This window comes from Phaeoacremonium minimum (assembly GCF_000392275.1).
Source record: "Phaeoacremonium minimum UCRPA7 unplaced genomic scaffold PA7_03_scaffold_468, whole genome shotgun sequence".
In the NCBI taxonomy this organism is placed as follows: domain Eukaryota; kingdom Fungi; phylum Ascomycota; class Sordariomycetes; order Togniniales; family Togniniaceae; genus Phaeoacremonium; species Phaeoacremonium minimum.
Window position 1 is genome coordinate 323059 of NW_006921370.1, and position 23077 is coordinate 346135.

A 23077-nucleotide genomic window follows, 5' to 3' on the forward strand; every position below is an offset into this window, starting at 1 on the left:
TGGAACCATTGACTCCTAGAGGATGCCATAGAGCGGACATAACCGCCGGTCGAGACGTGACATGTGTTGTAGGACCTAGAGTGTAGAACTTGGGCTTCAACGGGCCGGTCTCCGGCGCCGTAAGATGGCCTGAATCCGGAAGAACGCAGATATGGACGGTGTGTGCTGTCAAAATCGCCAGAAAATTCGAGTTCGGCGATATGACGAGTTGCCTGATCTCATCGGCGACGGGCGTCTTGATGGTCTAAAGCATTTCATATGAGTCAGGGGCAATATGAAGTAGAGAGGTAATGCAAACACTCACGCGGTAGCCTTCAGCTGCGGTTGGTTCGACCTGCGGAGTACCATTGGCCTCCTCATCATAGACCTCAAAAGAGCCGTCGGAATCCTCGCGCTTTATTCGGACTCCAGGATGATTCCTACCATGTTTGGCTTCCCAGGTTTCTTTTAGGTACACTAGGTCTCCCCAGCGGATTTCTCGATTCACCGCGACGAAAACCTCCGTACCTCGTCGTGCTATCGTCCTCCGAGGGCCTGACCGGGACTTCTTCTTGGAGGCATACGGGGAGAATGCAGAGGATCTGAGATCCTCTCCTGATGCGGCGAAAAGCGTATGGCCGGGTGAAGACCCAGTGAGCCAGCTCGGGGTGTAGCTCTTAATTCTGGGCATCGCGGCAGTGATGGTGCGCACCGAGCAATCAAGCGGTCCAACGCTTCAAGATGTGGGAAATTGAGAGAGAGATGGTGTAGAACCGTCAGATTGAGAGCTCAGAAAGAAATTTAATGAAAGCCTGCAGCCGGCAGGGAGGAGAAGACTATATCTCTATCACCTTGCTGCCATGGGATCAAGAAGAGGTGGTTTGGTTCAGTAAACCTGGCCAAGCTCCGTCTGTCGAGGCAACATTTTTAGCGCGTTAACCCCTGCCACCCCAAAAGTGCAAGCGCGCCTGCACCTGCAGGAGCGACCGAGAGCTCCACAACAGCTTAGCCTTGTCGCATTTCAACCTTCATCATCTTAACCCACCACGTTTCTATCCTTGCAAAGCACCCAATCCTCACAATGCCGACATATTACCGCAACACAGTCGATCGACTCGACAGGCCGAGTGCCTACTTCAACAGTCGCGTAAGCGGGTCATCTACTGCTTATACTGTATAAATACCCCCACTGACTTTGCGACATAGAACAAGCGCAGGCGCACCGATCACCGTGATGGCGAGGACAATGAGATGAGCAACACCCAGCCCGAGGTGCAGCCCGAGGACCCCCTAGCGAATGCTACGACCTTATACGTAGGAAACCTGTCATTCTACACCACAGAGGAGCAGGTTTACGAGCTGTTCAGCAAGTGCGGGGAGATTAAGCGGCTGGTAATGGGACTCGACCGTTTCAACAAAACCCCATGCGGGTTTTGCTTCGTTGAGTACTACACCCACCAGGATGCACTGGATTGTATGAAGTACATCGGAGGCACAAAGCTGGACGAACGCATCATTCGCACAGATCTCGACCCCGGCTTCGAGGAAGGCCGCCAGTACGGCCGAGGCAAGTCTGGTGGCCAGGTACGAGACGAGTATCGCGAGGATTACGATGAGGGCCGCGGTGGGCTCGGCAGAGCAATTCAACTGGAGAAGGAGGCGAGGAGAGACGGTAGAGACTTGGAAGAGGACTATGGACGACTCAGATAAATTGTAATACTATTCAACTTAGGGAAAACGGACGGATCAGAAGGGAAATCTCGAAGAGAACCCAAAATACCCCCTCGGACAGCAGGTCAATGGTCATTAACCAATTGATTCTTGGTACTGAAAGAAGTGTTCCTGATGGTGAATGGAGGTTACATGTTGCGAATCAGAGTAAGCGGCTGGCCTGACCTTTCTTCCGCCATCATCTTGAACTCTGGGCGGACCACACTGCCTATCCAAGCACGGCACTTGATGACAGTAGCCTTAGAATATATAAGACCTCACAGTCATAGTGAAGCAAAGGAGTATTTCTGATACTGATCTTTGACGTTGGACACAAAATCAGTCATCTGACGTGGTACTTTATTAGGATATATGCCCTGTTCTAATCGAGTTTGGTAACTAAGCTGCAGCATAGGTATGCTCATCTAGTCTGATTCCAACCTCTCATGTTCTTTCTGTCCCTAATATAATGATCAAGGGAACAATTTCCACCGAATGCAAGTATTTGTACAGTACTGACACGTAACCATCGGTCAAGATGTAAATGCCTGGGAAAGCCATAGATATTCACACCCCTATAATACATGACGTCCATAGATCGCTGTAAGAGCCGTTAAGGTACGCCTGACAGTCTGATTGCCCTCTTTCTTATTGTTTGAGTCATTAGTAACCAGGCGGGTTGACTCTCTGGGACACTCTTGTCCATTTCGGTAATTCTGTGTCAATCGCAGTCAGTCTCAAGTCCCTCCTCAAGGTATGCATCCATCACCACGGGGAAACGCACTATGAATGCCCTTGCGGTACCGCTTCTCTTTCCGGTCGAACATGGTGTACTTGTCCTTGGGCAGCATCTCCTGCTCAGTCGGCATCTCGGCCTTCCACCTCTCCAGCGACTTCAGCGTCTCTCCCTGCTTGGCGAGCGCCTTGTCGAGGGTGGCAATGACGCTATCCACGGCGCGAAGGCGTCTGCGCTGCCGCATCTTCTGGAATTTCGATAGCCGCCATGGGATCTTCCATAGCAGGCCGCCGCTGAGGGGGTTCGTGAATCTGAAGGCCCCGAACATGGTTGCGGGGTTGTCGTTGCTCGACCGAAGACGTTCGATGGAGCTCGGGAAAATTCGCAGCGGCAGCTAAAAGATGCGTGAGGTCCTCCCTCTCCTGCAGGCCCAGCTTTTTGGGGGGAATGGTGAGACGGAGTGGCCCGTGCACGCATCAAGTACCACCACCACATTTTACTGCACTCCTAATAGCGCCGTTGCTTCTTGTCTGTGGACTCAATCCGGTGATCCAGCCGACAGCGCGCCAGCCTCTCGATACCTACCGTCCAGATGCACAGATGATCGATAAACGAGCGCAATGTCGTACTACTTTGCCATAATTGGCACGCAGGACAACCCGCTGTTCGAGTATGAGTTCGGCACCTCCAAGCAGGGCGGGGATGGACAGCCACGATTCTCAGACCAGGCAAGGCACCTGAACCAGTTCATCCTGCACAGCTCGCTGGATGTAGTCGAGGAGGTGCAGTGGAATAATGGGCAAATGTACGCATGACAACGCCGGTTGCGATGAAGACAGGCAGCGCATCCTGAAGGCGGGCGTTGCGTAGCTAACCGGCTCTTACACCGACAGGTATCTTAAGGTCATCGACAAGTTCTTCAACAACTACATCTCGTGCTTCATGACGGGCGCGAACGCCAAGTTCTTACTACTCCACCAGCCTACGACAGCCGCCTCTACAGCATCTTCCCGGTCGTCGACATCGATCGCCGCGAATCCCACCAGCCCGGCAACAGAGGAAGCTATCAAGAACTTCTTCATGGAGGTGTACGACAGCTGGGTCAAGGCCATTATGAGCCCCTTCTACAAGGTCAACATGGAAGTGAGGAGCCCTGTATTCAGGGCAAGAGTTGCAGCAGCAGGGAGGAAGTATCTATGATACCCAGGGTCTACCAACCCATACACATGCGTGCCATATAGAAACACATACATATTTGATGAAATCCATAGTCGAGTACAGCTATGTTAGGCAGACGAATTGTCATGAGAGCCGGCCGCTAGATCCGCTCGCCTGCGGCATTTCTGCTGTAGTTGCTCAACGACACTAAGTTAGGGGTAGTTCTGGACGGCTGTCATGCCAGGATAGAGCGTAGCTAGAACACGTCCAAACAGTTCACAATGCAAATTCGTTAGGGACAGATGTTTATGTTGTTCATGGTATATTCATTTGGTCAAAAGACTCGGGCTCGTCTACCATTCCAGACGCCCTATAACGGTTCCCTATCATGATCCCCAACGCCAAAAAGCAACGTGTAGTACCATTCCGTAGAAGCGTCAAACCACAAACCCTTTGCCTAGCTCACGCGCAACAGGTTGGCTGGAAACGCGCAACAGTAACGGCAAAACAGATCCAGCAACCAACGTCCACCTTCCATAACTGTGATGGTAGTGTATGGAGCGCTTAACCACCGAAACCGTACAGGGTGCGGCCCTGTCGCTTGAGAGCGTAGACGACGTCCAGAGAGGTGACGGTCTTGCGCTTGGCGTGCTCAGTGTAGGTGACGGCGTCACGGATGACACCCTCGAGGAAGGACTTCAGGACACCACGGGTCTCCTCGTAGATCACTGGAGTTACTGTTAGCAAGCTGTAGAGTAAACGAATGGAAGCGTCAACTTACTGGCTGAGATACGCTTGACACCACCACGACGAGCGAGACGTCGGATAGCGGGCTTGGTAATACCCTGGATGTTGTCACGAAGAATCTTTCGGTGACGCTTGGCACCACCCTTGCCGAGGCCCTTGCCGCCCTTGCCGCCTATTGAAAACTGTGTCAGTAATTTGCATCATGGTAGAAAATAGTATGTTGACGCTTGGTGAGGGTTGCATGCGATGGTTGATGCGACGCGTCGCGACTGTTGATACACAACTGCCACACCCCACCAAGGCAACCAACCACATCACAGGAGCCTCACAGCCGACAACGACGCCGACGCAGCTAATCGAGCGAAAATGAAGATGCACTTACGTCCAGTCATTGTGAATGGGGGTTAGTGTTGATGAAGATGTGTTTTGTTGATGGATGATGATGTCCCAAAGGAGTAATTGATGTCTTTGTTGATGACGTTGGTAGACTGTGATAAAAGAGGAAAGGTAGAAGAAGCGAGGAGAGTGGGTGGAGGGGGACTTAGGATTTATAGGTGCAGTGCAGATAGGCAGCGGGAGTTTGGGGGTGATCGGTGATGGGGAGTGATTGAAAGGAAAGCGCTAGTCCTTTTTAGTTGTTGTCTGTTGCTGCTGATTTTAGGAATTAAAATGCGCCGCTTTGCAAGGCGTTGTTTTACAATTGTTATGGCGGCCAAAAACGCGGTGCTTTGCGGCTGCCAATTCCTCTCAGAAAAGCGCTGCTCCTTTGCCTGCATTTTCGGCCCCAATTGTTTGCTCAGCTAGCCTAGTGCCAAAAAAAACTACCTAACACCTACCTAATCCGAATGGTCCGAGCGCCCTGTCCTGCTGATTTTCGGGCTTGATGGTCCGTGCAGGCACCTTCCGCCTTCAACGCAGACCACGCTTTCCCCAATTGGGTACTTGAGCTTCTGGAGAACAACAAACTCCAGTCAACAAAGTGGAAAATGGAGGGAATAATTCTGGGGGTGGGACATAGCCATGCTTTTATCCTTTCTGGTGGGCTCACTCGGCTACCTACCTAGAATCACAGATCACTACTCTTGACCCTAACATCTAGTAGCTCTTCTGTGTTGTGCTACATAGTAGAATCTCGATTCCCACATGGGCAAGGCATATCGTGGGCGTGCCAGTCCCTATGCACAAGAAGCCTTATGAACTGCCTCAATCAGTGCTATTTGAGTATTCTGTTGTTTGTTCTCCTTAGTCTTTAGAAGTGAGCCCGACAGTATGTCGGAGCTGTGCTTGCTGAGATGTGCATAGTATTTATAAGGACTCGAGGGCATTGCCTTAGGTCTCCTTTCTGTCTACCACCAAGTCTTCCGTGCCGTCTTATACACATAATCATCACAATGCATGCTCGGGTACTTATACACAAAACTTGAGAACCAATTCCCCCGCCGAGTAAAGACACGAAGTCGGCCTGACAGTTTCCTGAACGCCAAATGCCATGCTGAATGCCTATCAAACCATGTCGGAGTCCGGCAGTCAACCAATGCTTGCTTTCTTGCTTGCCGATGATGAACCTGTTTTGCATCATGATCTCTTGAGAAGCACTCCCAAGTTGGACCATACCATGCCCCTTGCAGCCCAGACCATAGGAACCCCTGTACCATCGTGAATCGTCTTCTGATATAAATTATTGAATCATCGAATCATCGAAGCCGTCGTCCTCTTCCAGACTCTCAATCGCCTCTTTGATTTGTTGGCTCGCCTTATGCAAGAGTTAGTGTGATAATATCACCATATGCAAGAAGAGGAGGGCTTACCTTGGGATCTAGACTCAAGGCCTGCGTGAAATGACGAACAGCTTGGCTCTTGTCATTGAGAGTCTTGTATAGCTTCCCGAGGAGGAAGTGCACACGAGCTTCATCCGGCGCAAGGTCTTTCAGAATCATTAATTCTTTCTGTGCAGCCTGCAACTGCCCAATGGCAAGGAGTGCACGGGCTTTCTTGAACCGGGTTTGGGCGGCTCGAGGGGCTAGATCCGTGGCCTTGCTGAAGTACTGCAGTGCTTGGACGATTTGCTTTTGTTTCTCAAGCACGGTGCCAATGCAGCAGATGAGAACAGCATTGGTCGGATGGATGACAGAGGCTGAGTGATAGTGTGTATAAGCCTTATCATAGTTCCCTAATTTTTCGTAAACCTTACCGATGCCGTAATAAGCATTGTAGTGCCGTCGGTCAGCTGCAATAGCCTGCCTGTAGGCTGTGAGTGCCTTGTCGTATTCTTCGTTCAAGACGTGTTCGTGCCCTTGAAGTGTGAAGGCGTAGGCAAACTTCGAATCAAGCTGAGTCGCGCGCTTGAAGCAGCGCAAAGCTTGCTCGTGATCGAGAGCCAGGGACCATGCATTTCCAAGAGCACACCACGCCTGTGGTGAATGCCATGCCGAGTCCACTAGATCATGGGCAAGGAAGGAGAGGTCGGTTTCTCTTTTGAGGAACCATAGGATTGTCGAATACACTTCCATATCTTCCAGTCGCGTTGGCGCTAAAATGCGTAGCCTCCTAAAGTATTTTTCAGCTTCCGCATATGATGCGAGCTCGTAGTGAGCACGGCCCATTTGCGCCAATACCCAAGGCGTATCTTGATGCCATCGCGGTAGACAGGCGTAGGTTGCCAACGCATCCTGACAGTGAAACTGTGCAAGTTGAGAATACCCAGTAGCGAACCTCTTCAGTAGTTCTAATATTGACTTGAGGGTCTCTTCAGCCTTGATAACCTCTGGCTCCACAGGCTTTGGCGCCAAGCGTTGTATAGGTGCTTCTTTGACAGTAGGTGCTTCAGCATGGTCGATATCCATTCCATTCTCCTCATGGCGGGTGCGGTTTCCGCTCACTACGCGTCCTACATTCGTACCACTGGACCCAGGTCGTATCAGACGAGAGACAGGAGCTCTAGTCTTTTTCAGTTCCCGATTTGCGCTGGCGCCTATAGTAGCAGCGCCAGAGTTCGCCTTGATGCCTGTCGCCTTGTTGATGAAGTTGAGCCTCGTGCTCCTCCTTGGTGGAGCTCCAGGGTCCTCCGGATGGATCTGCCTTGGTTGTACGACGTGTCCAGATACTGTGCGCTTCCGTTCTCCGGACAGTGCCGAAGACCGAAGAAGAGATGAGGCAGGCTCAGACGCCACATCCCCAGATGGCTCTTGTCCCTTCTCCTTCCTTCTGGGCCCTAGTCGGTATCCCAATTTGGGGGCTTCAAACAAGCCAGTATCTACTGGTTGAACTGTCCTCGACTTGCGCATAGGTGCCTGGGGTGGCTCAACTCCAGGTCCTGGGCGCGGTACGAGTGATTCAGAAGATGTACTGGGCCCAGTTGGCGTTTCCATACCCTCCTGGCCATGTCCGGCTCCGCCTCCTGCCGCGTTCCTAGACCGAGCTGCAGCAATCTTAGACAGCAGGTCGTTCCCTTCCACTTCCGCGGACTGTAGGTTGCTGAACGAGGGTATGTCTTGAAACGCAGTCGAGCGTTGGGTTTCAAAGGGATCGGCAGCTTCTTGTGTTGCAGTGCGTACCGTGGATCGCTTAGATAAAGGCTCGAGGGGATTTGTGTGCCCCGTCTCCTTCGGTCCTGCGGACACACTCTGCTCTTGATCTAAGTTCCGCAGCAGTTGCTCATTCGGCTTGAAGATGTTTGGTATTCTTACGTTGGCACCCATGTCCGAGAGCGCCATGAAGGCATCCCACATGAACGGGTTTGTCTTCAACGCATCCTCGAAGCATGCCACTGCCTTGGTCTTGTCATCATATGCGCGGTAGAGCTTTCCAAGAAGACAACTGCACGCTGCCGCATCGGGATGGGGCATCCTGCTGCAGGCGTTGTGTTTGCCCATGTAATTCTTGTTGAGCCAGGAGCCTTTCGACTTCTCCAGAGCTGTAATACCATCCTTGTACCGCTCTAAGCGCAGCGAAGCCTGAGCAAACACATATGAGCAGCCTAGATGTGTCCCCCGATAGCCAGCAGCCTTGCTAACCTCGTATGCCGATCGGTCGTCCCCAAGTCGTAGGTGACAGAGGGCCAGCATATAAGCCGCCTCGACAGTCTTGTCTTGTGCACAGAGCCGCTCGGCAAAGAACAAGGCGTTCTCGTAGGAGGAGTTGTCGAGATGGTAATGGACTGCCTGTCTCAAGAGACCGTTGGCAGCTGCAGCAGCTGGTGCCATGTTGACAGGTCCGACGATGACACTGGTGTGACAGCGAGATTATGGTGATTTATTATCAACTGAGGCAAGCCATGAGACATTTGTGATGCTGCCTGGGGAATGCGAAGAGGACCAAGATCTGCCGACTTTTCGTTTGGTGTCTGGCGACAGCACTGTATTGGCAACTCGAGCTGAAGAGCTGGATCCGGTCAGTAGAAAGCGATTGTAGAGAACAATACACAGGCTATGGCCACTGTCTTGCAAAAATGTTGAAGTGGCGACTGATATTGGCCTACTGTCTCAAGTGCAATACAGGCATGAGAGCTGGCGCCACTGACTGCCTTGGTACACAGTAGATGGTTGATGGTATTATTAAGGTGAACCGGAATGTTGTATGCGACTCGGATATCCAAGCTGAAGAAGCAGATGCTGGATTCTCTTCAAGTTTGGCGGTATCTTGTCGTCGGGTCGTGAAATCTTGTTTCACTTTGTGAAGATGTGGCCGTGTGGGTTGACAGAATGCGACCTGTTCCAACAACAGCTTGCCAAAACAGCTCCTCAAGTCCTCCTGAGAAGCAAAAAGGCATGCCCCTTGACGAAAGGAAAGAACAAGGAATTACTGTCGGTCCCCAACCACCAGAGTACCAAGCAGGTGTGCAACCTCGAAATCCGTCCAGGAAGTCCTGGGGCAGGTGATCGGGTGGTGGTGTCGTGGGAGCGCGGATGTTTCCAGGCGCCTTTCCTTGCCTCGAGGGATGGATTGTTGTGGTAGGAGACCAGTTGCCGTGCTTTGGTTGGCCCGGGGCGTCAAGGGGCTATCTAAGCGCCTGTGGCTGGTGTAGCATCAGAGGCTGACCAGCGCCGCAAACGGAAAGTCGCGTGGCGCGGGGTTGCCCCTCCAAGCCGCCAGTTCTCAACCACCACCAACCTCTTTCATCATACCTTTTTTGAATCATCTCGCTACAGGCCATTTTGAGACAACCGCCGCCAACGTCACCAATACCAAGACCGGAATTGATGATAACTGCTTCCATACACATCACAATCTCTCGGTCATACGGCGTTTGCAATCAACACACAACATAGTGATCATCATGGCTCAGAAAGCGAAGAAGGACCGGGCCAAATCCAACACGGCATCGCTGAACAACCTCCACCTTGGCTCAGCAATCGTCAACGGCCTTTTCCTTGTCTTCTATTTCTTCTTTAAGTCACGATCTATATTCCTCTATGGTCTATTGTCTCTTCCAAGCTTCCTATGTGAGTTGACGCTGGAGCGGGCCGGACGGCCTACATATGACGCAACCACCAAAGCGTTGAAGTCCTCTGGAGAGGACCTTGCTGCCCCAGGCTTGACGGAGTACATGTTTGATGTTATCTGGGTCACCTGGGCCACTCAAGTTCTCGTCATACTCTTCGGCAACAAGTTCTGGCTCCTCTGGGCTGTTGTCCCTGCCTATGGTGCCTATAAGGGATATGGACTTCTCGGTGCAGCGCGCCAAATGGCTGGAATGCAGGGCATGCAGGGTGCCGAACCGGGACCAGCACCACCGGCTGGAAACCGCAAACAGCGGCGGGCGGCATGAGCCTGCTCAATATGGCCAGGCCACCGAGGCCATCTCTATGCCGTCAAAGCTCAAGGTGCATCCTCTCATGCACGATGGCAGTCTAGCTCCTTCGTCCAGTCTTTGAGCAATCCGGGGTCCGCATCCTTGACGAGGATGTGAATATGCTCCAAAGTCCTGACAGATTGCAGAGCAACCCAATTTTTGAACCACATCACTCGATCCTCGCCATCCGCACCCATCCTGTCAGCGAAGTATGTCTTCACAAATTCTCTGATGAGTCTTCGGCTTTCCGAGGTTACATCACCAGTCTCTGCATCTGTCGGGATGAGCGTCCGAGTCCAGACTACAATATGGGTGATATCTGGAGTCAGACCATACGGCCAGTCATTGAGCAGGACTCGATAGTCTGAAGGCTCTTGAAGAGGGACTGTGGATGCGGGAGTGAAAGGTATGGGTCCCCAGGCCTTGGGCAACCGATGCACCAAAAGGTAGTTGGTCATAGAACCATATTGCTGTTTGGTCTCTGCCGTCCATTTCATATATCTTCGAAGATCTGAAGGCTTGCGCTTGAGCACGGACAAGTTGTTTGTCTCTTGGTGTAGGCATTAGTGGAACTACCTAGGGCGACAGGTATAGAGTCAAATACACACCAATTATCTCCCTTAAATCGTTCCAGTCATGATACTTGAACTCCTCATCAGTTTGTGACAGAACCCATTTGTCTACATCCGTCAGAGGAAATGGTGGCTCTTCAATGGCGTGCGCAGTCTCGGCCATTGCAACAATGTAATGTGGAGCGGTGAACCGCCCAGTTAGTTCGCAACACCGGGGTAAACGGTATAAAACCCTGCTGAGTAATGTGAAGAGCCGGATCTAGAAGACTCAGAATACCTCTTCAATATGAGAACTGGTCTAGAATCTACACAAGTGAGAAGCACCTAGTTATTTTGGTGGCTTCCCTTTTGCTGTCCATTTTGGGGAAAGAGGTCCAATTCACAATACCACAGGGAAGGGACACATAGACGTACCTGTTAGTGTGTGTAGCCCCGCGGTAGGAGACCGACCACACAGGTAGCGACCCCACCAAATGTGCGCTATCGCCTTACCCCAACGGGTTATGCATCCCGAGCTGCTCGGTGGTGGTTGAACCCTGCACCACCCAAGTACACACCAGTCAACATTATTACCGCCGCCGCCGCACTGCACCGCCTGCCGAAGCCGCTGCAACGAAAATCGTTCGATTTCGGGGCGAGCAAAAAACGGATTCGGCTCGGTTATTATTTCTAGCCAGCGCATATCTCCTCAACGACAACCTCGTCAGCTCCCAACAAGCTCTCGCAGTCGTCGTTCAGGACTTCATAACGGCGCTTTGAAGCTTCAGAGCGCTTCCGGACCTTGCACGCGCCGCAATTGACCGTGACAAAACTGCCGGCGAAGTCTCGGCATCATCTCGAGTAGCTCGCTAGCGAATATGTCCGCACCGTCGCTGCTTTCCAAGCAGTATGTCGACGGCATCTACATCCCCGCCGGCCTGCTCGTCTTCGGCACCTTCATCGTGAAGCGCGAGTGGCTCCCTTATGCTGTGGCCCTTGCTCTTGCCCTCGGCGCCTTCAAGTTCATTAGAACTCGTGAGTAGCCCTTGTCGATTTCGAAAAGTCGGAGACCGAGCTTGATACTCACATATTATGCAGAGCCCAAGAAGGTACTCAAGCCAGATGCTTTCCAGGAGTTCGAACTTAAGGAGAAGACTGTTATCTCACACAACGTTGCCATGTAAGTCCACCAAGACTCTGACCTAAGATTCTGCTATAAAACTAACACCGCGTTCGCAGCTACCGCTTCGGCCTCCCCTCTCCTAGCTCGATCCTCGGCCTTCCCATCGGCCAGCATATCTCTATTGGCGCTGCGATTGCACAGCCCGATGGCAGCACCAAGGAGATTGTGCGCTCCTACACGCCTATCAGCGGCGACCATCAGCCCGGCTACTTCGACCTCCTGATCAAGTCCTACCCCACGGGCAATATCAGCAAGCACATGGCCAGCCTGGCTGTCGGCCAGACGATCCGCGTCAAGGGCCCCAAGGGCGCCTTCGTCTACACGCCGAACATGGTGCGCCACTTCGGCATGATCGCCGGCGGCACTGGTATCACGCCCATGCTCCAGGTCATCCGAGCCATTGTCCGGGGCCGTGCGGCTGGTGACAAGACCGAAGTTGATCTCATCTTCGCCAACGTCACCCCGGCCGACATTCTGCTCAAGGAGGACTTGGACCAGCTCGTGGCCGAGGACAAGGGCATCCGTGTTCACTACGTCCTGGACAAGCCGCCTGCAGCCTGGACCGGCGGCGTGGGATATGTCACCGCCGACATGCTTACTGTGAGTCACCCCGTAACGAAATACAAGTCAACAGCACTCTCAGTGCTAATTTGCCCTACAGAAATGGTTGCCCAAGGCTGCGGACGATGTTAAGATCCTGCTTTGCGGGCCTCCTCCTATGGTCAGCGGACTGAAGAAGGCGACTGAAAGCCTGGGCTTCAAGAAGGCACGGCCCGTGAGCAAGCTCGAGGACCAAGTCTTCGCTTTCTAAGTCTCCAAGGAGATCATTGAGAAAAGGAAAAAATGATCTGCTTGACTCGGCATACAAGTCACAAATATGGCAGGCGTCAGCGGGCGTAGCGTCCGATCTGGTCTGTCGTCGTGTGGACATAATGTCAACCATTCAGCACCTGGCTCTAGATCGCAGAATCATGTGCAAAGGCGCCGTTTATCAGGGCATAGATCTAGAAATGAAAAGTAAAAAGGTTGCGCGTATATGATCGTGTTTTAATCACTATAGATCTAGTCATATAGCAAAATATAATGGCTCGCGCGGCGTTGTGAGCACTTGTGTGCACCTATTGTTTCTTCTTGTCCTCTGCCTTCTTCGCAGGGGCACTACCGTAGCCTGTCCGGAGCAACACACTCAGTAGCCTCCACACCACCCAGGCAAACCCAAGTAGCACCACAGCTGCAGTTCCTGCATTGATCACACCTCCCCAGCCCTTGTCTCCGTCATAATCCAGCACGGGAACCGTGATCTCACTCATCAGCCTCTCGCCCCGCGCAGGCTTGGGATCGACATGCCAAAACACGGTCCTGGGGCCAAACAGGCCGTCGTAGCCCAGATTAACCCTCTCAAACGGGTTGTTTGGGAACTTTGTCCCCTCTTCTGTCGCGCACGCCCAGAAGACTGCCGGGTAGGAAACCTCAGTGTCTTCATAGCCGCCAGGCGCTGGCTTGAGATAGCGAAGGTGCAGCGGGACTTCAGCCGTCCAGGAGCCCTGTGTCTCTGTGGATGGCGGGGAGAGCTCCAGAAGCACTGCTGAGCCCCAGAGCTTCGTCAGGTATTCCGGGGCTTCGAGGTCGACAGGCTGGCTCATGTAGCGCAGGGCTGTCAGGTTTTTCGACGCCATGAAGAGGGGATCGGACAGCTGGTACCTGTCTGCGAAGATAGTGCGAGGCAGCGTGAAGTAGGCATGGAGAGCGCAGAAGGAATCATCCGAGGGTGGCTTTGGAGAGCTTACTCTCAGCTGTAACGTGGGATGAAGTCCGGCTGGCTCCAAGAAGTCAGATGAGAAGGTAGAGCCAGACTGCCTATGGCGCGAAGGGAAGGAGAACAGGGTAGCTGATGGCTTGCTGTCTTGGCCCAGCACAGTCAGCAACCCAGAAATACCGAGCTCATAGGGCTCGAGGTTTGGCGGGTTGTCCGCTGACAGGATGCCTACTTCGGTCCTGTGTTTGGAGGTCGATGAGACAAGAAGCGGTCGCTCCTGGAGCGGCCAGGTTGCGGTGAGCTTCAAGGCATGGGAGATTGTGTCATATGACACATCCAGAGAAGTGGCTTCCTCAAGTGCTTTTACGCGAGTCTCGCAAGATGGGTCTGAATTGGGACATAACCTGACCACGGCTTGGATGAACCGTTCAAGATTGTCTAGTGGTGAATGATACTGGAAAGCCGTAGAGTGAGAGAACCTCTCATTCGGCAACGTTGTGAAAGAGGCCTGATTTGTAGTGAGCAATTGTTATCTCCTCTCAGATTGAAGAGAAACTATACCTCAGGACTTGAGCAATCGATACTTCGACCAAATAGATACTTCAGAACGGCACAAACACGTTCGCTATGAACAACTTAGCATTTACACATCTTGACGTGTCCGTCAACACTCACCCCTGCTTAAGGCTGTCCTTCTGCGGCGTGTAAAAGACATGGAGGCCAGGCGAAAGTCTTGAGAGTAGGGGTGCTACAGTCTCGTATGCATTTGGGCTGACCCATCGAACATGTAGCTCGTGGCAGCTGCTCACGACGTCACGTAGCTCTGAGGGGAGCTCATCCAGGGCCAGCGTGATGCGCTCTTCGCGGGCGGCTTCAAAGACAGGACCCTTGATGAAGCTGTCACTGACCTGCAGTGAGGCTGGATCGACTGCCGTGCCCGGCTTGTGGACGAATGTGATTCGTTGGCGCATCGTGTCTACTTTACCTACCTGAGTAAGGTACCTAGGTAGTTAGGATGGCCGGCAAGAAAACAAAAGCCGTGTTCGTTTGGTAGACCAATGCCGGATTGACAGCGACGCTAGGCACCGGCAGAGAATACGTCGAAAAGCTGGATCTGCGATGCAAGATGCGGAATGGTCTCGGACGTCACCGCAAGCGACGAGGGCAACGTTCCTGAACGGCTACCGAAGCTTGGTGTCGATCAGGCCAAGCTCTCCAGCTGTCGAGGCGCAATTGGAGAGCACGTGGTGCTCTGCGCCGAAGTGGCTCCAGCGGCCTGCCCGACTTGCCTCACCGAGAAGTGACAGGGTTTCAAGTCGGGGAATATTTGCACTGGGGGTATTGGTCTTGGTACTCATGAATCGCCTCCAGGATTTGACGACTCTGAAGTATCCTTTTGGACATGCTACTAGTGTCTATTGCAGCATGGGGAGTGCAACTACAACGGGGCCGATCATCCCCTGCCCCTAAACCCAATTTGTTACCGAACTGAAGAGCGGGACTTCGACGATTCAGCCGCCGCTCTCGACAACCTGACGGCGCCGAACATGCGCCATGATGGCTCGGTGGGAAACTTAAGGAAAATGGTCTTACAACATCTCCAAAAAGCGCGCTGTACCTAACCTAGACATAATTTCTTCCCTCACCGCACAATAATGTAAAATCGATTTTTTTTCGTCGCCCCGGTGTCCCTTGCGATCACCTAGTTAGTCTTGTTCACCGTCAACACACGGCGGGTCCTCCGTACTGGCATCTCCCAGCAAGACAGGGAGACCGGCAACCAGCCTTGAACACTATGACTGACCAGCAGCAACCATACTATGCTTTAAGAACGCGGCGGCCGGCCGATGGGAGTAGTCTGAGCAGTGCCGACTCTACTGTACGTCAACTCACCTCTACAGATCTGGCTAGGATGCCTGTCTCACGCTCTTCTTCCTCGCCGCAGTATGGCTCTGGTGCCGCCGGAGCTAGCACCCCTGCAGCAACTCACGATGTCAGCCGCGTTAGCTATCATGTGAAGCATCTGGACTCGTTTGCCCAAACTCTTCAAGATGTGCGTTGTGTGAATTCTTTTCCCCAGTTGTCGAAGGGTCAGTACTCATGTGCGTGATGTTGTAGTCTGCGAGCAGAGCCTTCCCGAATCGCGGTCGATCTTCGCAGCGGTATAAGAAAGTGCAGGCGCTCTTATTGCACTGGAGAACCGACGATCTCTTCGTCTTGCCCGAGCTAGAAGACCTCGAGAAATGCTTCAGGGAAGACTACGGATTCGATACCGACGTCTTCCCCATTCCTTCCGAGAACTCTCACTTAGAGCTGATGATGAGGGTTGGTTCTCTGATAAAAGAGCACGAGTCCGAAGACACACTTTTTATCGTTTACTATGGAGGACATGCGAGGATAGATGAGTCTAGGCAGAGCACTTGGTGCGCGTAAGTCTTGCGCAAAACACTCTGTGTAAGTCAGATGCTGATGTTACGTAAAGAACACGACATTCTGGCTCGCCATGGCTACAGTAAGCACAATTCCCCCTTTCTAAATATCTTGGTCTTGCTCATAAAGATGTAGATGGTCGGCGACCCAAACTCTTTTAGAGAGATCACTGTCAGACGTCTTGATACTTCTAGACTGTTGTGCAGGGGCTGCAAGCGCGACCTTTCCCAACGGCCAGAGCATTACAGAGACAATATCTGCGTCTAGTTGGGATGCAATAGCCCCAGATCCAGGAAGGTATTCCTTTACGAACGCACTCATCGAGGTTCTTGGCGAGTGGAGAAACAGGACATTCTCAGCAGCTATGCTGCATGCCGAAGTCCTGGCTCGCTTGAAGCATCCTCGACCCATCACCATCAATGGAAAGCACTTCGAGGCTAGGTCGACACCAGTTCATTTCATGATGACGGCGAATCACAGGGCGCCCAGTATAGAGATGTGCCGGGTCGTGCCCGCTGAGAGGATACCACCGTCACCTCCTCAAGACCCTAGTCCAATTGATATACCTCTTTCCGGCAGAGGCGGTCCCGAGCCAGGAAGCTTTGCGTCTGAGCCATGCGAGGATGAGCCCCATGTAATGATCTCTCTCGCACTCGAGGACGATCAACGACTGGACTTGAATGCCTGGGAACTATGGCTTTCGAGTTTCCCTGCGTTGGCGAAGTATGTAAAAGTCCAAGGTGTCTTCAAGAGCCACTCCACATTGCTCTTGTTGTCAATGCCGGTCATGGTGTGGGACTTGCTTCCCGAGGATCAGGCTTGCTCATTCGTTGCGTTTATACGATCAAATAACTTTTTAAGTATGTCAGGACGAGCAGAAGGCCTGACACACCGTGGAGCACAGCAGATTGAGGAAGATATGGACGAGGAGGCCACCCGTCCCGACACTGAGTCTTTCTTTTCTGGCACAACGTTTACTCCCGCAGACAACGCGAGCACAATTGGCTCAAGACACGATAATCTGCGACATGGGACAGGACTCCATGGTGCAGGCTTTGCCAACATAGATGGTGGAAGGGGAACTGCCCCAAGGACGTCGATCCGCTCCGGCGCATCAAGTGGCTCAAGGACTGACTATAGAAGAACGCAAACTATGGCATCCGAAAGAGCCTCTCTGACTACATCGATGAGGTCCTCCTCTTCACGAGGCAGTTCGGCCGATGTTCCTCTACGGCGAGCAACCTCAGCGGTCTCGTTCCAATCAACACCAGGGGCCACACCCGGGATGGACAGCATTGGAGAGACCGCACACGAAGGCAATATTCTCATGACACCACTGCTTAATCAAGCAAGGAGCTCTAGAAGGACTGTCTTTATGAATGATCAGGATGTTCCAGAAGGCCCTCCTCTAGCTGCCCACGTCACATCGCGACTCGAAGCTTACTTTGAGAGCAATCCCGAACCAAGCGTTGCTACGACAGAGTATTATGCGTCTCATCTGGGGGTCGAGACATCAGACATCAATGTAAGTTTTGAACGCTTTGGACTGGTCCCGATAGTAATTCTCTAACCCTCTACAGCTCTGGTTCCATCACCGGCGACAACACGAGGTTGTGAAACGCAACTTACAAAGCATCAGAATAGATGACAACCCCCGAAAAAACAGTTCCGGGGAAGAGATACGCATGATTCTCGCGGGCCATCTACAACAACTTCTAGAGATCTTTGTTCCTGGAGAGACCCTACTATTAGATCTCAGGTCGCCATCCGACTTTGCGAAATCGCACATCCACGGGGCCGTAAACCTACGTGTGCCCCAGAGCTTCCTCAACATTGCAGATTTCCACATGCTCGAACGAGCGTTTGCAGACGAGCAAAGCCGGAGAGCGTTCTCGAGATGGCACAAGTCTAAATGCATTGTCTTCTACGATAGAGTCATTGAGTTCCCTTGGGAGTGCCCAACAGCTGAGACACTGCTGGAGAAGTTCAAGCGTGAGGGTTGGCGAGGACAATGCTTTAATCTTAAAGGACACTATCGGGAATTTGCCGTCTCCTTCGACAAATACATTGCCGGGGACAGGATGACGCAAGAGTCCAAAGACTTTGCTGACAGCATCCGACAGCGCTCGCCGCCGACCCAAGAGGAAGCGAGGCAGAGCCAGAAGTCATACGAAGAGTGGCTATCGCGTCTCGGCGCGGAGGATCGTGTGCCTGGGGCCGACCTTGACGCAGAGACTTTTGAAAAGAGAATGGCAGCGGTCACGGAACACCAGCAGGAGCTGGAAGCGGAGTTCATGAACAGATTCCCCGAGCTTTATAAAAAGGCCCGGGACCTGCAGCCGGCTGCTCCTGATAAGGCCAGCTCAGACAATACAAAGGGCAAGGGCCACGACAACTTTGATAGGAAAGTCCCTTTCGTAGAGCCGCTTGCGAGAGGTATCGAGAAGATGCAAGACGCATCTGGCTCCCGGACAGGCTACTCCTTTCCGGGCGAGGAGGGTGTAGACAAGCTCGGGGAGCGTCCGTCGCAGGACTTCGACAAGATTGATCCCAAGCCATCACAAAACGACACTGCCTTCCAAGGAACTGACAGCAAGCTATCAGAGGAATACGGAGCGGGCAGTGGAGACCAGAAGAAGTCAAGTCGAGACAGGACATTCTGGAAGCGGCTTCGAAGTTCCGGTAATTCCAGCCAGTGAAATATTAGGTACATTGGTGATTGACCGAGGTGGATTATGGTTAGGAGGCACGGCTCTACCAGAAGATATCACGTCACGGCATGTTTGGAAAGAATAACCGCACAAACGAGGATCAGAAGCATTTTCAAGGATTTAGGTTTGGAGCAAATCAGGTCGGACAGAGATATCTATCAAAGACCGGAGACGGTTCGGCGCGCATAGGTGATACCGTATTACAACAAAGCATTTTCATCTCCTCAGCCGCCGTCAATGTCTCAACTACCTTGTGCTTTTAATTTGCGCAGGCCGTGTTTCTTACAGTGTAGCAAATTGCATCTGGCGGCTGAATGTACAATGATGCGTGCGTGGCCCGTCACTGAGCCAAGCGAAGCACGTAAGCCAGACATCGATACTTGCCTCATTCACCGCACGAGATCAATATCTCTCTGACTTCGTGACGACGCCTCAGTCCCTCCGTCATATCAGAAAAATTGCATGAAAGGGCCGAATTAGGGAGATCATGGTAGCGAGTCGATCTAGTGCCGCTCCAACGGTTGGAGACACAGCTGCAACAACATTGACCCGCAATCTATATGCCGCCGTGAGTATACCCGAAGTGGGAAGACTGCTCCAAAAAATCAAGTCATATGCAGTGGCCTCCACCTTCGGTGCCATAGTTGACAGTGCCATTGTCGATCAGTCAGGGACAGGTCATTGTCCGCCTGGAGAATAGTAATATCTCGAACGGAAAATTACACAGACAGCGAAACGCATCCACATACACAGCCACATATCAGTCTTTGTGCTATAGGCGACGCTGCTAATTCATATTCCAGAAGGATTATCTTCTAAAAGCCGTTGTTTAGCCAGCCGATCGAGCGATTCCCTGCTTGCTGGCCTGCATCGGCCGTTTGGGCGGAGCGGCCCCTGAGTAGGCCGTGGGGCCGGTGAGGGTTCAGGCTCAAGGGTATGTACATGATGACCCTCATAAGGCACTGCTCTAGGCCTACCAGGGCGGAAGCAGGGCAGGGAGGCATGGCTGCCCTGCGAACCAGGTTTTGGTCAATTTCGGTTTGGCAGGACCGGTTTCTGTGCAGCATTGGGGTGGGTGGTGTCTTGGAATTCAATCACATTGCGGCCTAGGGATGGGGGCCGCTTGCTACTTGCTCACTTACTGCGTACGCAGGCCTCCATGTCTCGATCTGGCACTGTGTGTAGTGGAGGCCTACAGTCCTACCTACCTGGCTGCCAGGGCCAGGCAAGGTGGATATTGTTACCCCCTATATGTGCGCTGGCTTATAAGCCAAGGTCCTAAACGAGGCGCTGGGGCGAGGGCCGGATGCCACTGTCAACGGGGGCCCCTGTCAGACCGAGAGAGGTGAGGTCAAAAAAGAACGCTCCCACGCGGCCGATGGAAACACTGCCGATCTGAGATGTGATATGGGAGACGCCGCCGTTAGAAGTCAACGTCTAGGTCGCGTACGATCTGCTCTCCGTTCAAGGTCGGGGCGGGGGCTCCGCGCACGACCACGACGACCGACCGGGCTGGACATGCTTGCCGCGCTGAGCACACCACCAATCTGGCTCTCCCCTCCCTGCTCGTACGAGCATGGCCTCTGAGAAATGAAGGGCATGTGGCACCGGCCCTAGATCTTGATCTTTGACGACCTGCTGAGTGCTGCCGGGACCCGAGGAAATCGAGCTACCAAGCGAGTTCCCAGGACCGTGGCATCGTGAAAAGGCTTTGGCTACCGAGTTGGGCAGGCGGTTCCGTGCGGACGACTCCAATCCCCTTTCGCACATCCTCCAGGATGTTGCTCGGGGTTAGTGACGTCTTGTGCGGGTCTGACCACGGACACGTTGTCCTTCTTTGTCGTTTTTCGCGAATCGCGCAAATGATGGGGTCGGCAACAACCCTGGCCGCTGTCAAACTTGTCAAGATCCCGTCCGCTCGCGGGGAGCCAGCCGAAGTCCGGGCGTCGAAGCGAAACGGAAACCAAGGACATGCACTTGCTGACCGAAGTCTTCGCCGCCCCCTACTGCGGTACTCGAATGGAGATCAAGAATCGTTCCTGTCACATGTGCAGTCGTTCCGGATTTACATTATTCATCAAGTACCTCCGGATCCGAGCACGGCAGACACTACATTCACCCATGTCGAGATGTTGACATGTGTCTTCTAGCACAACGGCAGAGCAACTTCCGCCAGTAATTCGGTTGCATGTCGGTCGGTGAGATCAGCCAGGACAAGGTGAGGAGGCGACTCCCCGGCCATTGCACGCATCCGGCCAGACTGACATGAACGAACACGAATGAACTACCACCCTGCATTTGGCAATCAGATCATCCATCAGCAGTGGGTTCTCGGTGTGATAGAATGCAGCCCACAGATTGAGAGATGCGGACGGACTGTCCCTGATGATACCTGCCTCCTGAAGTGAAGTGAACCCTGGGCCAGCGGACCCTGCCTGCAGGCAGGTCGACACGAATACCATGATTAGAGAAGACGAGGTCCCTGCGCTGTATGTGCAAGGGCTTGGGTTGATCTCTCCATAGCCTTGTTCCCTGTCAAACCAATAGCGTATAACATGGAACAAAACGGCCTTCATCTTATATGCGCGCGGTTGCGAATACGCAATAGGGAGCAATGCAAAGCTTTGCTGCATAGTACACAATACCGCTCAGGAGGACCTGAATCGAGTGTTCACATTTCTTATTCACTAGTGCAGAGGATGGATGCAACCGGCTCAGATTCAGGGCATTCACCAGATTGTGTCGGCTTCATCCCATGCCCTTTCGTACCGTGTCAAGTCTCCAGGCAATTATAGCCATGTCTCGCCTGCTATACTTCATTTGGAGAAGCTTGCAGCTGGATTCCCATCCTCCATTGGCGATGCCCATTTGGAACGTCCATACCAGGCTGATACAGCCGTGTAAATACAATCGAGCCGACGGCACTCCGGCAAACCTCTACTCTATAGGCTTGGAGACGAGGTTATCCGAACAGGGGTTCCCTGACAATTGGCGATGTGAGAGGAAACAAACCACAAAGCTAGATGTCTCATTGGGAAGTTGCAGTGGGAACACAGATGTGGTAGGAGGTTTAGTTTTCGTGACACGTTAGGGGCGTCGAAGATCAAAAAAACAAGCGGCCAGACGAAGGATGGCTGGTCAGAACCCACAGACCCTACCAGCATGGATGTAGACACTTGCACCCGGAATGACTCTGTTTGGCGTGTAACATCAAGACGCTGTCATGACGCAGAAAAAAGCAACAATAGCAGCTATTCTGCATTTGCCTAGAAGGTGCCCTTGGAATAAGCAAGTAAAGCTAACGATTGGTGGTGCAGTTGGCGTGTGAATAGTAACGCGTGGCTTGACTACCACCCGAGCGTCACAACCGGGAACCTGGAATTCGGCCTGGCCAGGCGCTCATGGATCCGTGCCTTGCTGACGGGATTTAGCTGGTGGCTTGACTAAGGTGGTCAGGTTTGAAACTTTAGGTATCCTTTTATGTTCAGTGGTACTGTCGAATTGGTAGCACCCAATAGGTAATGGAACTAAACCGCGGCTATTAGCCGAAAATACTCTTTTCTTTAGATATACAAGAACGGGCCTTTTGGTTTATTTACAATTGTCAACGCAATATCACGGCTTCTCGATGACCCTTGGCGTCGCTCGGATTTAAAAAATGTTTGAGGAAACACTGGTGTCATCTTTGTGAAGATCTCCCGTGTCGGAACTTGTCGGTGGACACTGGTACGACTGTGCGAGCAGGTGAACAGGCGGCAACACTCTCATCTGAAACTTGACACTTCGGTCCAGTTGCAAGATTGTTCCAGTCCCGGGCATGGACCGAGAAATGTCGAATGACAGAGGCAAGCATACATTGCCATATCGAAGAGACATGGCTTTGGTGGACCTGTGATAGATATGCGTGCCCGTATAGCATCACTACATTGATTGCAGGAACTGCACCGCCATCTAGATGTGGGTAACCGTGCCGACCGATGAAAAGCTCTTTGAAAACGCCGTCACACTACGAGGCGTCCAGTCCGTCAACTCGGGTTGAAGTTGGTAATGACTGCGGGATACAGGCATGCATGTGGTTGCAGACGCGGCTCTAACAATTGGCCGGCAGTGAAAGATCGGCTTCCCTTTTCCGTGACAACGCATGCTGCTCGCGTCCGTCTGCAAGATTCGCGATGTTGTGCCAAACCTCCCCCTCACGATAAGTCAGCTGCATTGAGACTGTGCTTCCACACCTCTGGGTGGTTGTTTGTGGCCTGTCCTTCAGGGGACACCCAAAATTACAGACCGCCATATGAGGCTGCAAAGTGATGTAGCGTCACCAATAG

At 52.6% G+C, this 23077-nt stretch overlaps 9 protein-coding genes across 9 annotated transcripts; 4 read left to right on the top strand and 5 right to left on the bottom strand.

The window, feature by feature from the left end:
• Positions 1 to 1060: 1060 nt before the first annotated feature.
• UCRPA7_6404 (putative nuclear cap-binding protein subunit 2 protein) lies at positions 1061 to 1689 on the top strand (the record flags this gene model as incomplete). Its single annotated transcript, XM_007918942.1, has 2 exons — positions 1061 to 1126; positions 1186 to 1689. The coding sequence occupies 2 exons, from the start codon at positions 1061 to 1063 to the stop codon at positions 1687 to 1689; spliced, it is 570 nt and encodes a 189-aa protein (XP_007917133.1).
• Positions 1690 to 2352: 663 nt separating this feature from the next.
• Positions 2353 to 2753, bottom strand: UCRPA7_6405 (putative mitochondrial 54s ribosomal protein 31 protein; the record flags this gene model as incomplete). The annotated part of the gene is made up of 2 exons (XM_007918943.1): positions 2353 to 2405; positions 2474 to 2753. 2 exons carry the CDS (start codon positions 2751 to 2753, stop codon positions 2353 to 2355), a joined length of 333 nt encoding a protein of 110 aa, XP_007917134.1.
• Positions 2754 to 3045: 292 nt separating this feature from the next.
• On the top strand, positions 3046 to 3625 carry UCRPA7_6406 (putative trafficking protein particle complex subunit 2 protein; the record flags this gene model as incomplete). The annotated part of the gene is made up of 2 exons (XM_007918944.1): positions 3046 to 3230; positions 3319 to 3625. 2 exons carry the CDS (start codon positions 3046 to 3048, stop codon positions 3623 to 3625), a joined length of 492 nt encoding a protein of 163 aa, XP_007917135.1.
• A 522-nt stretch (positions 3626 to 4147) lies between these two features.
• UCRPA7_6407 (putative histone h4 protein) lies at positions 4148 to 4722 on the bottom strand (the record flags this gene model as incomplete). Its single annotated transcript, XM_007918945.1, has 3 exons — positions 4148 to 4311; positions 4365 to 4502; positions 4713 to 4722. 3 exons carry the CDS (start codon positions 4720 to 4722, stop codon positions 4148 to 4150), a joined length of 312 nt encoding a protein of 103 aa, XP_007917136.1.
• Positions 4723 to 6008: 1286 nt separating this feature from the next.
• On the bottom strand, positions 6009 to 6840 carry UCRPA7_6408 (putative 20s cyclosome subunit (nuc2 cdc27) protein; the record flags this gene model as incomplete). Its single annotated transcript, XM_007918946.1, has 2 exons — positions 6009 to 6083; positions 6139 to 6840. The coding sequence occupies 2 exons, from the start codon at positions 6838 to 6840 to the stop codon at positions 6009 to 6011; spliced, it is 777 nt and encodes a 258-aa protein (XP_007917137.1).
• Positions 6841 to 7583: 743 nt separating this feature from the next.
• Positions 7584 to 8532, bottom strand: UCRPA7_6409 (putative 20s cyclosome subunit (nuc2 cdc27) protein; the record flags this gene model as incomplete). The annotated part of the gene is made up of 2 exons (XM_007918947.1): positions 7584 to 7748; positions 7885 to 8532. 2 exons carry the CDS (start codon positions 8530 to 8532, stop codon positions 7584 to 7586), a joined length of 813 nt encoding a protein of 270 aa, XP_007917138.1.
• Positions 8533 to 11550: 3018 nt separating this feature from the next.
• On the top strand, positions 11551 to 12666 carry UCRPA7_6410 (putative nadh-cytochrome b5 reductase 1 protein; the record flags this gene model as incomplete). Its single annotated transcript, XM_007918948.1, has 4 exons — positions 11551 to 11707; positions 11771 to 11852; positions 11912 to 12455; positions 12517 to 12666. The coding sequence occupies 4 exons, from the start codon at positions 11551 to 11553 to the stop codon at positions 12664 to 12666; spliced, it is 933 nt and encodes a 310-aa protein (XP_007917139.1).
• A 307-nt stretch (positions 12667 to 12973) lies between these two features.
• Positions 12974 to 14582, bottom strand: UCRPA7_6411 (putative protein pbn1 protein; the record flags this gene model as incomplete). The annotated part of the gene is made up of 3 exons (XM_007918949.1): positions 12974 to 14119; positions 14173 to 14236; positions 14287 to 14582. 3 exons carry the CDS (start codon positions 14580 to 14582, stop codon positions 12974 to 12976), a joined length of 1506 nt encoding a protein of 501 aa, XP_007917140.1.
• Positions 14583 to 17528: 2946 nt separating this feature from the next.
• Positions 17529 to 18740, top strand: UCRPA7_6412 (putative tyrosine-protein phosphatase non-receptor type 6 protein; the record flags this gene model as incomplete). The annotated part of the gene is made up of 3 exons (XM_007918950.1): positions 17529 to 17566; positions 17622 to 17651; positions 17708 to 18740. The coding sequence occupies 3 exons, from the start codon at positions 17529 to 17531 to the stop codon at positions 18738 to 18740; spliced, it is 1101 nt and encodes a 366-aa protein (XP_007917141.1).
• Between the last annotated feature and the right edge of the window lie 4337 nt (positions 18741 to 23077).